General features: G+C 35.9%; 1 protein-coding gene across 2 annotated transcripts in view; it reads left to right on the top strand.

The window, feature by feature from the left end:
* FSIP1 (fibrous sheath interacting protein 1) overlaps positions 1-14,708 on the top strand; it is a 68,572-nt gene extending 53,864 nt beyond the window's left edge. Inside the window, exons 12-13 of one of the 2 annotated variants that reach the window (XM_031065792.1) lie at positions 10,590-11,136; positions 14,574-14,708. In XM_031065792.1, the coding sequence (XP_030921652.1) occupies positions 10,590-11,136; positions 14,574-14,599 (573 nt within the window). In that variant the 3' untranslated portion in view covers positions 14,600-14,708. Of the gene's footprint in view, positions 1-10,589; positions 11,137-14,029; positions 14,113-14,573 lie in introns of those variants that run through there. The other variant, XM_031065797.1, reaches the window with a different exon arrangement.
* The last annotated feature ends 501 nt before the right edge of the window (positions 14,709-15,209 follow it).

The raw sequence follows: 15,209 nt of genomic DNA, 5'->3' as shown, positions 1-15,209 counted from the left end.
ATGTAGACAGTACTTTTGCACATTTACTTTGCTAGACAAGCCTGAGAAAAAGTGTGTTTTAATAAATAGTTAAAACTGAAGTTTACTTTAACAACTAGACTTTCTGTGCAGTGCCTTTTGTAGTTAGAAAAAAAAAAAAAGAAATAATGTTATAATTTTGCTTTTTATGTGTCTTCATAAAAACAGCTGCCAAACATCAAGTGGTAACAGTACATTAGCACTTATCTTAGTCTCAGCTTTTTTAATGTTATTGTTATGTGGTAAATGAGAATTTTCTGGTAATACATATTTGAATTTTTTGAGCTTTAACTCCTGCTATTGTACTTACTGAAAGGTTTTGTGCCCCACCCCTTATCCAAAATCAAGAACGGGTGCAGGAGGGCTTGAAACTCCAAATAAAATGTTTTGCCTGCGGCAATATTGTTCATCACATTCTTCCTAAAGGCTTTTGTGTTTTCCTTTTGAATGGAAATACAAGAGCCAGATGCAGTTACCTCATTTCAAAATAACCTTCCATTCTTCAGTAAAGAAAAAGCTTCTTATTATTCTCTTTCTTTTTAAAAAATGTTATTTCAGCGCTCCATAAAATATATGCCCACATCGACAAACACAGCTACAACCTGATGTTCCCTGTAGAAACTTTGCACTTGCCTTGTGGCAACAGGCCGCACCAAACAGAACTGATAAAGGATTTTCTTTCTCTGGCCTCTCACAAGCAGAGACAGAGATGTGGCACAACCATCCATACCCTTAATCATTTATCTAAGCTTATGTACAGGGATCTTTCCCTTAAAGACAGTTTCATAGATTTTAGATGGGATCTTCCTTTATGGGAGTAATTATCCATGCCATGAATTGAAAAGTACAGAAACATTTCCGAAGCAGTGAATGGGTACTTGATTTTTTCTTTTTTAGAATACACTTCATAGTCCTGAGACTGTGAGGTAGGATTCTATATTTGCAATTCACACAGGTACAAAGTTTGACAACTTCTCTTCTTTATTCCTGTAAGTTGTGTAATTTTCGGTACTGTTAATGTTCTAGATTTTAGCAGTGTTTGAATTCTTGCATTTTCCCATACATGGCAATACTGTACATGCTGTTATATTAAGCTTGTGGGAGCAAGACTATGCCATGCTAAACTAGTGTGATACATTATGGGTCCTGTTATTTAAAGTTAGATAATGGTTTTGCAATTCTATATTTCAGGATATTTCTTCACAACAAGTTCCTGAAAAGTGGTATATTTTATTGCTTTTTCTGTGACTTGCCGAATTTATTTTTTAATATTGATTTATACTTCTTCCTATTTATTTTCTTGTGGTTAAATAGTCTTTTAAATGTTTTGTCAGAAAGGCTTCAGTTTTAAAAAAGTAATTAGTAAGCAAAATCCTAAATGTTCTGTCCTTAAATTTTAGCTGGGTTGAATTACAATTCCAATACTGGTGTCTCTCTGCTGCCTGTGAGGACCTTGGGGAACTACAGCTGACATTAGCACTTTGCTGAGGCTCTTGATTTAGGCGGTGTGAATGTGAAACAAAGAGAGGATGTCAAAAACTCTGCAAGAAAACCACATTCATAAAAGAGAATTCAATCAACCTTAATTTGGATAACTGAAATTGTACCCTACCTATATTATTTCACTGGAGAACTGTATGGGTTTCTGTATCTTCTTATTCTACACATAGCAGACCTTCCTTCAGATAATACTTCTGCTGTCAGAAGAGAATATTTATGCCTTCAAAATACATACTGCGGGTCAGACTCACCATGTACATTATCATGTTACTTAGAAAAAGTCAGTATTTAGAGGTGCCTGTTGCTATTGATGCACAAGGCCAACCAGTTAAGAGTCACTTTAAAAGATATCCCTGAGGAGTATCAGAAAATTGAGTCTGAAGCTTCTGTCTGTAGTTGCTTTAGATGAGTCTTTATGGCCTGCTGCTCCTTGGGCCAGTCCTTTCCATATTTTGTAAGACTAAAGTACTCTTAATTGCATAGGTCACCTAGTTCATGTGTTTGTGGCTTCTCTGTTTTCAGAGAATTACAGAAGGATAAAATGTTTGGGTTGGAAGGGATTTGAACCTCATCTAGTTCCAACTGCCCTGCCGTGGCTAGGGACACCTTCCACCAGACCAGGCTGCTCAGAGCCGCATCTGATCTGGCCTTGAACACTTCTGTTCTTGAACATTTTCTGTTCCTCCAGTAGATTATAGACCTGTAAGCATTCTTAAAATATCTGGATAGTTCAGTGCAGTTTAAACGATGCTGTATGTGAGGGTGATCCCATTATGCTACACTATTTCTCGGAAAAAAATATTAAGCCAATATGACCGAAAAAAAAAAAAGAAAAAAAAGAAATGGGGTTTTGTAACAGAAAACAGCTGCAACCACATCAAGGCATTTTTGTCTATTCTACTGGCTTTACTGAAAATTAAAGCCACAACTTAATATTCAAGGAAGAGATTTCTATGGAATGAAATCTGTTAAATGCTTAATAACAAACAGTTAAAAACACAAAATGGGATGTTTAGGAAACTGGTTTTGAATGCTAAGTAGTCTAGATTGCAGAAGTTCTGCTTCTTCAGGAGAGGCTAGAAAATGAGAGTCTTATTCTGAGTAATGGATTGTAAATACAATTTCAGGAATTTGTGTCTTATGTTTTCACACACTGTCAGTGTGTTTAGTTAAAACCAGCTTGCTTCAAATATAAGAACTCTTGAAACTGTATGAAATCAAGTGCTCTAAAAACAGGGAGCTATCCATTTGTTGAGAAAGGTTTTAGAAATGAAAATTTTTAAAGTGGCTCATATATGGAAAAATACTTGGATTTTTTTCTATCTGCAAACACAGTAGATTAGAAGAGATAAGTTTTGAATTAATCTGGAGTTAAAGAGCTGAATTCCTGCAAAACATCTGTTGGCAACCTTGGAGTAGATGGATTTTCAAATTCAAAGTGATTTAAATCACTTTTATCATAGTTCAGTGTTTAAATGAAGGGGAATATACATCATGATTTATGCAGCTTTAAAAATTCTTAAACTTTGAAATCACTTTCTTTAAGGAACACTCAACTCTTATTGTTCAGTGACTAGTAGGATATCCAGTTAAACAGGCTCTTTACATGAAGTCAGTATCTCTTTGCCCTAGTCAGGAAAATATACTCTGTGCACATTCAATTACACAATTTAATATATATTTATTTAGAATTCTAGTTCTTATCTTCAGTTAAAGACGCTGAATAAAATTGCTTCCTTTGTTAAATCCTGTTTACTTGAAATTTGTGCCCTGCTGCTAATGATGGAAGCTGGAGTAAAATTAAATAGCAGAACAATGTTGAAACTTCAGAGAAGAAATTTTTTATTATACAATATATACAAAAGTCAAATATGCTATACAACTGGTGTTTGGACCTCAGGGGAAATGGTACAATATAACATGATGCATAAGTCTTATATTAACTTCAAAATTACAGAAAAAGCCATCATGCTAATGGAAATGCATATTTTGATGAGTTATGTTTAATATTTTAATTGTTTAGGTTGAATTCAATACTGCTTAGGGTCTAACAGTTAAAAATACCCTATTGGTTCAGATAGTGAAAATGGAGCTTCAAAGTCATATGTACTTAATTGAGGAAAATTATGATGCAGAGTAATTTTCAGTTACTTGAAAATTACTTATTTTTTATTACAATATGTGCCTGATAGAAATGTTAGAAACTTTAGGCCTGTGTGACATTTGCAAGTTCTGTTTCCTAAAGTTACCTTCCTAAAACTTGGTGAGGACATAGTAATTTAGGTTTTAGTGCCCATGGGTGAGAACCTGGTAATATGTGAGCACCCAGAAAACATTATGCAACCTGTAGATCAAAAGCTACTATGACATGAAGTTAAAATGGAAAGATAGTGTAAAATGTACAACATGTAGCAATTCAGAAATACAGCCTTTTGGGTTTTCAGAAATGATGGAAACATTTCCATAGGGTTCTAAGAAATAATTCCCACTTACAAACCTCTTAATTATACTGTCATATAGTACCATGAAATCTCCGCAGCTGTAAGCGATGTAGCTTAGTGTCTATAGTGTCAAATAAAAAAGAAATTATTGCAAAAGATCTTTTAGCTTCCTTTTTTTTTTTTTCACCAACTTCTGTTACCTCTAGCAGCCTGTTGCTCTCTCTTTTACAGAGAGTTTACAGTGTGGCATAGCTATGAAACACACTTTTCCTTTATTGGCACACTCAAGCCACAAGCAATTGACTTGATATTTTTGAGAAAGGCATAATTTAAATAAGTGTCACACCTCTTTGTAATGACTAAAGTGGGCATGTTTATGACAAGTTCTTGGAGGCAAAACTGATTTAATTGTTTTTACCTCCATAATCTATAGGCTACTTTTAAAAAACTGCTGCAACTATCATGCCTTGTCTCCACAGTTTTCACCTACTTTGCTACTCTAAATAAGATCAAAATTGTATGAACTCATGTCTCCTTTTGATTTCTGTTAAAATTTCTCTTTGTCAGAAAAAGAAGGGAAAAAATTCTAGGTTTTTTTTATTTTAAATTTCTTAATGAAGTTCATTTTCTCTTCTAAAATTCTGAATTTTTTTTTAGTGGAAGTTTTATTTTATTCCACAAGGCATTTTATTCCAATGTATAATCACTTTGATGTTGAGGTTCTGGTGGCTTATAATGTTACAAGTTGAATTTTCTTTTCAGACAGTGATGTTACCAGATGCCCAATAATCTCCTCCTCTTTTTGTCTGGTGCTTCTGTTTTTTTGCCAAGACACTTCTGCCCTTTCTGTGTTTTGGTTCTTAGCAGCAGCAGCTACCAAAAATTGACTGGTAGGCCTGTTCCTTTTGCCCTTACACAGACAGAAACAGTGGAAAAAATAAGAGAAGGGAAAATTTAACTAGCAGAAGTAAATACAGCAGAAGGAGGGAAAAACAGAAGCAGGAGATTTTCTCCTATAGCTTAGGAAATCTGTTCATTCTTGAAGATGTATGTCATTGCTGAAACACTACTGAAGTCCCCAAGCCCACTAGACATAAGCACACAACCACCAGATGGTAAATCATGATTGTAAGGAGCTCTTAATTTCTGAATCCACGATTCAGCTTTCAGTCTCAATTTTTAACACCCTCAACTTCATACACATTACTGGCCTCTCCAAAAACATGCTCATTGAGGTGTGAGCATGTTTCTGGTCTACTCCCTTTAATATTTTCTGTCGTTACATTCTGAACGAATGAAGCAGCTGTACAGAGGAAAGATTAACTTTTTTCTTCTACATTCATTAAGCTTTTTCTCTTTACACAGTGTTTGTAAAACAAACAAGCAACTACTAGAAGCAGTAAAGTGACATGCTGAACACTTAATTTCTTTGTGAAAGCAGATGTGTGGGGTCTCTGTACTGGGTTTGACTGCGATGTTAATGTTTTCTTAGCATCCTGTAGGGTGCTGTGCATTGGATTTGTGACCAAGAAGTGCTGATAACTCACCTATGTTTTAGCTATTGCTGAACAGCCTTTGCACAGCATCAGGGTCTTCTGTGGTTCTCAGCTGCCCTCCCTGTGAATAGTCTGGGGATGTGCAGCAGGCTGGGATTGAGACAGTGACCCAAACTAACCAAAAAGACATTCCATGCCAATGCATATAATCTTATGCACAGTAATAAAAAGGGAAAAGAGAAGGTTCTACAAAGTTAACCATTTTTTTGGCTCAGTGTTGGTCTACCCATGGGAGATGCTGAGTGATTGCCTTTGTGTTGCTTGTTTTGTTATCTTTCTCTCTCTTTGCTTATTAAACAATTTTTATCTCAATCCACAAGTTTTATTGCTTTTGCTCTTCCTTTCCTTTATTCTTTTTCCTCTTCCTGTCCTCTTACTCTTCCCCACTGGGAATAAGCAAGTATCTGGGTGGTGCTTAGTTGCCTGCTGGGGTTAATCTACAATGGACATATTACATTAATTTAAATCAGTTTACAAGTTATGGGCACCAAACTGACTCCTGTGGTGCAAAAGAACTTTGGGCTTTTAGCATGTCTGGAAATTATAAGAAGCTCTTCTACAATAACATGATGTGTATAGTTTGTATGCAGTGTATTAATAATATTTCACAGTTGCACTGACCAGTACTCTTTGTAGACAAATACATGATGCTTGGGTGTAATGCGGAAAAGTGAGACCTTGGAGCTGATGGTCCACATTGAGTTATGTGGAGATAGAAGGCAAGGATTGCCTTTTCAAAGCAGAATAGAGCTGTTTGAGAAACTGTCAATAAGTTATTGAATAACTAAAACTTACAAAACTTCCCTGGGCTGATCTGTCGAAAATCTGAACTTTGTCTCAATAGATCAGTATTCTCTTAAAATGGAGTCATTATATCAGGAAGAAAGCAGTTACGTCAGAATTGACTGTTGCAGTCTCACACACTAGTAAAAACGTCAGCAAATAAGGCATCAAAGTAAATTATTTCAAACAAATACACTAGCATGTGAACTATTGAGTGCAGCACTTTCAGACTAAGGAACAAAGTTTCCACGTTTATAGATGTGCCAGCTACACGAGTTCTTAAATATCCTTCTGACTTTGTAGTGCTTGCTCATTTACTGTGTGTCATTTTTTGATTATTTACTATAATTAGAAATAATCCTGGCATGTTAGCTTTCTCCCCATGGTAAAATCTGATATGGGCTTTCAGTGTTAGTCTGTTTTTGTTACTGTACAGATGTAGGAAAAAAGCCTAAAGATTTGAACTTGAAAACTTGTAGTCACAGCAGGGCTGTCCACAGTGAACTACAAGTTTGCATTCCTACCACATGCAGTAAGGTTTTCTCTATAGACTCCTGTCACGGAGGAATTCAGCAAGGAACAAGAAATCTTCAGTCAGAGGAGGGCCACAAGTGTGTGAAAAGCTAACCACACATAAACAGTAAAGGTCATTAGCAGGCTCCTAAACTCCTGGCTAGGAATTAGTTTTTTGGATCATTAACGGTAAAAAAGCCTAGGAAATGAATAGGACTCAGTGTCCTATTAAAAATTAGCCAGAACAATTAAAAGGTTTTCTAGTTTTTAATGGAAACCAGACCTGATACCTCATTTTCCCTTGTCTAGTGGGCTGTTTCTGCATTTTGAATGACACTCATTTTATGTCCTTGTATTTAAAAAAAAATGTCTTGAAGGATTTATCCTGTATAGGAGTTGTAAATTATTTACAATGAGGGGAATGAAAGCTTGGGAGATGTAGAATTGAGTGTCTCCCTGAGACTGTGTTTCTGATTCCAAGTCCTGGCTCTGAACAGTTACAGTTGGATGTGACTGGATTGCTTCTGATGTGTGCAAATATATACTCTGCAGACTCCTAATACAGTTGTTGTATTATGCAATTCCATGAGTTCAAATGCTCATTTGGTTGCAAATGCACAGCCTTTTTTGTTGTGAGATGTCTTTCCCAACGGTGTTTCCCTAAACTGTTTCCTGATTTTAACCGCAGCCTTTCTGCTTTCATTTCAATGTGAATTCCTGGCTGCTGAGTGGATGACTGGTGGCTATTTATCTTCTCCACTGTGTATTTTTCCTTAAGCCTATAGTCGTCTCTTGAGTTTGGCAAAAGAAAATAACAGTGTGCCTTTAGTATTTTAAAACATAATTTTTGGAGAGGTTTATTAAATAGTTTCCTTATCCTTACATGCATATCTTACAAAAATCCAAAGGGAGAAAAAGAGAAAGAGAGAGAGAAAGGAAAAGGAAGGAACAAAGAAATGTTTTACCCTGTCTGCTTTGGCTGCAGGCCTGCCACTCTGGAGAAAAACAAGCCCGCTAGTTCCCAAACTTTTTAACTCCATAGTTATTATATTAATTTCCCTCCCCATATGCCTTAGGCTCTAAATCTTACCCCTCTGGTGAGGTAATCTATGAATACAAGCCATATGATTTTCCTGAAAGATAAAAAAGGAAGAAAAAAATTTGGATGAGGGAAAATGGACTGCAGATAAATGGGATGGGGATGGGGGAAATAAAAGGACCAAAGAAAGGCAGGACAAGATGATCTTCCTCCCAATGTTAATTTTGTACTGATCATTCATTTGCTTCATATACATAATTTCTTTCTGCAGTGAGTGAATTGCCTTGTCATTAACATAAAATTAGCTCCAAATGATCTTGGCCAAGAGGGCTGAAATATGTTAGTATAGAACCACACACTCAAAACCATGTGGGAATCCATGTGGGTTTCCAGATGTGAGAATCTTCTATGTTACAAAAATAGTTATGTTTACACAGTATAATCTGCTCTGTGGATATGCTCTCGATGCAGCTGTGCTTCCAGTAGTGGTCTCTTATGTTATGCTCTTCCTGTGTGGATGCTCTTGCTTCTTGCAGTGAGTCCATTCTGATAATCACTGCTTGGAAACAAATGTTATCCTTCAAATTAAAATACTTTTTCAAGAAATTGAAGGACTTCAGCATGGGCTAGTAGTTTAGATATAAAAGTGAAAATTTGAAACATTTCATGTTTCATTTTTTATTCATCATAGTGTTTTGTTACTAATTTTTTCCCTGAGTTATTTTTCATCAGTGAGTACTTTCTGCACTAGGATTAAAATTTAGAAGACTAAGTAAAGTTTGAAGATGTTGTAATATTTTGCATGTTTTCTATGTAAGCACTTAAGCTTGAGGTTTGATTTCAGTTAATATTATCAAAAATACATAGATTGATACCAGGATTACTTGAATCTCAATATAATTACCTGATGATGTGTTCATCTAAATAAAGATCTCTACCCATAATAATAGCCTGTTGATGCTGTTTTTCTTCTCTCTTTTTTTTTCATGTTTAAAAGCCCTTAACATTGATTTCTTTAATGCACTTGCAGTTTTATGTGGAAGAAAGAAACTTGGAGTATCTTTGGGAAGGAAATTGATATCTGCAGGAAAAGACTATTGGGTTAAATAACTCTATAGAGCTGAGCTTATGCACATCAGTTAGTGCCTGAACTGTCCAGGATTTGGTCTGTAGCAGTGATTATTAGCTATTAGTAATGTTTGAATATGTAAGCACAGAATGGTGACTGAAGGTAACTTAAAATGTCATTCTTGTTCACTTTTTAATGTCATCTTGAAATTTTAATAGCCACAAGTTTTTCAAAGAAATATTCTTTGCTTCCTGACTGAAAACTGTCCCCACTGATGAACATGAGTAATCAGTTTTCAGGCATAATCCATACACCTTGTATGGTACCTTGGCTGTAGCCAAGTCATGTCATATATATCAAACAGGATAGTATGACTCTTGCAGTTGGATCAGAGACCTTCAGGGAAAAAAATATCAGCTAAACATCTGATATTGTTCTCTCCTCTGAAATGACAGTATCTCCATCCTCTAGCACAATGTAAATTCTCTGTAGAAGTCATTACACAATGAATAAATTTTTTGTTTCAAATAAATCACTGTAGCCTAAGGGTTCATTAATGTTTCAGCTGATCCTTTATGTCTTGGAGGTTGGGTAAAACTGAGATTTTGATTGTAGAAAGAATTTTTCTCTATTAAATGTTGCATAACATTTCCAACATCTTAAATATATATTCTGATATCTTCTACAGCTCCTATTTCATGGGCAAATGTATTACATATGTCTAAAAATAGTCTTATCCTTATCATTATAATCTTTAAATTGTTAGGGAAAATAGTGCTACTCTGTTTTTAGGAGCATTAAGGATTGTAAAAGCTGGAAGTAACTCCCTGTTGCTAACCTCTTTAAGCAAAATTTCCTTTGCTATTCTTCACCATAACCAACTAATATCAGTCATCATCTTTAATATCAAATTTTAAGAAATGTTCTGTGTGATAAAAATGAGGGGACTGTGCCAGTCTCTGAATAAGAAATTAACCTGAAAAGATACATCGGCGAGCTATGCAAGCAGTGACAGCTTGAAGGAAGCACTAAAACTGTCCTACAGAAGACAGAGCTTTCTTCTGTCACTTGCCATGGGTCATGCTTGTCATGGGTCATGCTTGCCATGGTGGTAAGTGATGTGCTTTGTGTCACATGGTTGAGAGAGAGACTATGTGGCATTTCTAGCATGAGAGGCTGGGAATATTTCAGTCAGCATGTGACAGTCTTTGTGGGCTGGTGCTGTCCAAAACCATTTCTAACCCCAGCTACATTGCCCCAACAGTCCTTTAGGAATGTGCTATTTTGCTTTCAGTAACTAAAACCTTAAAGAGTGTCTATGTGGGTGTGTCTGTAGGTATTCATAGCAAACCAATAAATATGAGAAAGTGCATGCTCTGGTAATTAAAAACCAGTCAGATCTCATGGAAGACTATGCAAAATTAAAGGCCTCTCAGTGCCTTGTGGGCATCAAGCTTCTTTCCTAACTTTCATCACAGAATCTATCTAGAACCTACTGAGGATGCTGCATAAATTTTGTGATTATGGAAATGTATATTTAAATTCAGTTTGAATTGAAAGACATTGATATTTGTTTAAGGATTCTGCCAGTGTATCTCTCAGGCTGTTTTATGGCACTGCTTTCATTAATTATATTTTGACAGAAGAAATTCTCGCCTTTTTTTTTTCAGACTGAAGAACAAATGAGCCTCTCTGAAGAGCAGCTTAAGACCCTTCTGGAAGAATGTATGCAGCCTCAGAGAACAATAAGTAACGTTACCATGCCACAGTCTCAGGAATCTCTTTCTTTTGGATTAAGTCCCCCTTGTTACACAAGTCAAGACTCCACTCTTCACTCCACATCTAGTCTTTCCAAAATGTTAGTTGAAGACCATATTGTAGGGATGTTAATGGCTCAGGAAAAGGCTGGACTCGAAGACAAAAGCTTATGTGTTAATGCAGAGAGCAAAATCCCTGGCTACTATACCAGCAAAGCATTGGCTGGTAGTCACTTATCAAAGGATTCACTGGCCCAAACAGAGGAACCTGATGACCTAGAAGGTTTACAGAAGATGGAAGATAAGAGTATTACTGAAGGTTACTTTATGTCAAGAGCACTCAACAAAAAAAGATTGAAGAAACCTTCTTTCTTGGGTGAACCATTATATTGCATCAGCATGAACAATGAGCCATCCACAGAAGCTGACATTCTCAGCATACCACTGCAAACCAAAGGAGGTGAGACTCTTAACAACCCTTTAGAATAGGCTTTTGATTATAATGAAAAAACCTAAGCAGGTTCTCACCAAAGGTATGCACCAATCCACTCTGATTATTACGGTGGGACAAGAATGTTCTTTTAGAAAACATAAAACTGTGCCAAAAGTAGTACGCACAAAATAACAGAATGTTTATCAAAATTCTTACCCTGAAATAATTGACTAGGAGTTTTATGAAATATATCACTGATGTTGATTAATTCTGTCAGCTGGAAAACGGTGTTGAAAACACATATGGATTACCTTTTTGGTTGTAGAAAGTCATGTTCATTGTTCTGTGGAGAGCAAATATTCTCGCAGTAGCTGGTGCAAAAATCCACACGAAAATCCAAGTGGTTCATGAAAGTTTTTAATAAAGTAAACTCGGTCATATAGAAACAAACATGACCTGGCTATATGAAAGATAATGAACTGCTTTTAGGGAGTTCAAATTTACACACATAAGATACCAAAATTAATAATACTGAACAATTACTTTTAGCTTGGTAAAATAAAGAATAGACTTTAACCAGCAAAAAAAAAAAAAAAAAAAATCTCTGTCTGGTATTATAAAACAATTGTGGAAATGTCTCTTGTTTTTTTCATGTTCTTTACTCGTATGTAATTACATAGTGATATTGTAATCTAAATCTATATTTAGATTTTTAACCTAAGACTAGTTCTTGTCCTGGAAGGCCAAATGTTCAAATAAGCCAGATTTTAGGCAGGTAAACCTTTTCTTTTTTTCATAAAAGTTTTGACAGTATGGAATTTGTGATTCTAGTGCTAGAATCTCATCTTACTAGAAATCAATACATTTTGCTATGTTTGTTGATTGGTCTTTGTTATACTGGTAATCTGTTCTGGATTTAGAGAAACTGGTTTTTTCACATACATCAGTAATTAAGAAGAACACTCTAATATCCCTCTGCTACGTTAATTTCATAATTATGATCACAACACTTTCTTTGATTGTTTGTACTTAATCTTTCTACAATGATGGGAATTTTAATATTTTTCAAGGTGATTCTGCCTGTCAGAATGCAGGAAGTTTGGTATTGCTGTTTTTACATTGCTGGACAAAGTTGTTATCCATACTTACCTGCACTACTTTCCCCTTAGGAGATTTAAGTGCTACTTCTACATAAGAAAATAGAAATAGTACCTGTAGAAAAGGTTGGGTGGTTTTGGTTTGGCTTTTTTTTCCTGGCAGGTTACTTATCAGCTACCTTCACAAGCTGTCTTTGCTTTTCATGTAGATGCAGGCATGAGAGGAGCAGGCAAGGGAAGAGAGTGCTCTGCCCAGAGGAGAGCAGGGTGGCAGTGGTGCTCATGGGAGCTCCACAGAGATCACCTCTGCCAGGGGCAGCCTGATCTCATGCAGGAGTAACATGATTACATACTGCACCACCAGGCCTCTTTGGCAACCAACAGTGAGGAAAACTCAGTGACTTGCTGCCTTCACTTGAGTTAAAATTCTCCTTTAGTCCTAAGAGATGTAGCATGGCCAGAGCCAAGTGTGACTCAGCCCCAACTACAAGCTCCCATTATGAGTGTGTTTTAAGAGGGAATGTTTTGAATCAAGGAAAGCACCATGCACTGTGAGCACTGGGTAGCGAAGTGAGCAGGTAACTATAGATATAGCCACTGTGAGGTAATTTTATTGCACAAGAGAGGAAGGAGATTTTCAATATTAAGTGGATTTCCATATGGGACATCTCACTGTAGAAGTTTACAAGGTGAATGTGTTAACATTTATCACATAATAATTTAAATATCTTTGAGTCAAAATCATGTGTGTCATACTCTGAAATACTCTGTACAGGGGTATTTCAATTACGTGTTTTAACTAGAGACTGAAACAGATGATGAGTAATGTTTAATCTTGTAGAGCTCAAATCTGTATGGTTTATAAGCATCTTGGTTTTATGATGTTTTTGCATACAAATTCTTTTTTTCGGAGGGGAAGTATTCTGAATTTTCAGTCCCTGATTTTTTTTTCATTTTTTACTAAGAAGCTAATTAATTTGTTTCCTACAAAGGTGACGCAGTTCTGTCTGAAGCAATTAGTTCTGGACATAGGCCAAAGGGTGTGTTACTTATTGAATTTGTAAACTTGCTTAACATATTCTGTAGATAATTTGCTTGTTAGTTCAGACATGATTGAATGTGCTAATTGTATTGAGAAATAGACATCCCAGTGCAATCCAGTTTAAGGCAAATACATCTGCAGATGAAGGTATGAGAAGTGTCAGGCGTTATTTTAATTTGTAAGAGCTATTTGGATAGTTGCATTTTGTTACTGTCTTAATTGTAAAGGACATTTAAATATGTATGCATAATCTTCTGTAAGTAGTTTGATTTTTTTGCCTACTCTACATACAGTTTAAATTCTTTGTAGTACTGGCTAAGCAAATAAAAAAGTGTGAAACTGGTTTAGCACAATTTCAGTTTTGCTTTCCTTATGGTACTGTAGTCTGTGATATAGATTTACTGTAATACATTAAATTATATATATTTTCAGGAAAGCGTAATTATGAGCATAATACATATATATGTATATATATGAAGGAAACTCTCTTGTGCCTTCCAAGATAAGTGATGCCTGTTTCTTGAAAGAAGCACTAATCTATACCCAGCTCATATGTATGTAAACATAGATGATGTTTACTGAGGTTAACAGAATCCAGTCTTGCCCACATCCTGGTATGAAAAGGCTGCTATTTCTCACATTTGCATGAGCCAGTAAATTACTATTTCCAGCTCTATTTTGAGGGGATATATTAAGTAGAATGAACCATTGTTATATTTTGCTCTTGAAAAAAATGTTGTGCTTACAGCAGCTCAGCACCTTTTTCTTTTCTCTTTTTCAGATCATGTGAACATTGAAATTTGAGGGGAGAGTGACTATATGCTTTTCTGCACAACTGTTTTCTGAAAGTGTAGCTAAACCTCCATCAGTGATATTGCATTGATACAGTATCATATCAAGCAACCTGATGGGAATAAATTATTATAATTGAAAATGTTCCATGAGTTGATTTTTTCTTTAGAGATAATTATTATTGTCATTGTCATATATTGTTGCATTTTGGTTTCAAAATAAACTCTTGCATTTCATTAAATTTTCTGTGAGTGTTCTGTCTTATAAAGAAATGTACACAGATATTGTGTAGCTGTGTGTCTGATAAGACATATATGTCTTTGTAAAAAAACAAAACAAAACAAAACAAAACAAAACCGAAAAAACCAAAGCAAACAAACAGCCAACCAAAACTTTAGTATTTACTGATGGGGCTTCATTAGAGAGGGTGTGAAATATATATAATAATTTAATTTTTCTTCACATACACACCCACAGAGTCCAGCTTTTTCATAAAGTTAGCTGAATCGTGTCTTCTGTTTATCTCACTGCAGTTTGCTGGAGCTTGCAGCCTGTCTGACTCAGAGTCCTGACTCACTGAAGCATCCCATTACTCAGTTTTTTGCCCCGGGCTGTCTGTTGGCTGGACCCCTGGTTTGCCTGAAGGCTGGAATTGCACAAGTGCTCTGCTGGATCAGAACATCAGCACTAGTCTGCTCAGGTCTGCCTGATTCTTGTCTGGTAAAATGCTAATCACACAGCAAACATTCATGTCTTCTAGTTAAAAAATGCAATTAAATGAGGAAGGATGGCAGCCCCTGGTGAAGGCTTGGAGGGAGTAAAAGTGGAGGCATTCAGAAGTTTGCCCTAGCAGCTACTGGGTTGTGCAACCATGTAGTGATGGGGGAAGGGTAATGCAGCTGGTTTGGGTTTGAGAGCATAGTAACAATTCATTACAGGTTTTTGATTGTCTAGTCTTTAACTAGTATTTTTTCCTGATTTTTGGCTTATTTACTCAGCTGATGGTCGGTTTCCCATTTCATGTGCTCCAATGTCAGAATAAGAAAACATTATTAAAAAAACATGGTTCAGTTTTAAATGTTTTTTTTGAGTGGGGAGAGATACTCTAGCAAAGAAGACTCAAAAGATTTTCCCATTGACAAGGTCTCGTGTGACTTCTTGACCTAAAA

Source organism: Geospiza fortis, unplaced genomic scaffold (assembly GCF_000277835.1).
Source record: "Geospiza fortis unplaced genomic scaffold, GeoFor_1.0 scaffold54, whole genome shotgun sequence".
Lineage (NCBI taxonomy): Eukaryota > Metazoa > Chordata > Aves > Passeriformes > Thraupidae > Geospiza > Geospiza fortis.
The sequence above is the reverse complement of the archived record's forward strand: the minus strand, read 5'-3'. Positions and strand labels throughout refer to the sequence as shown.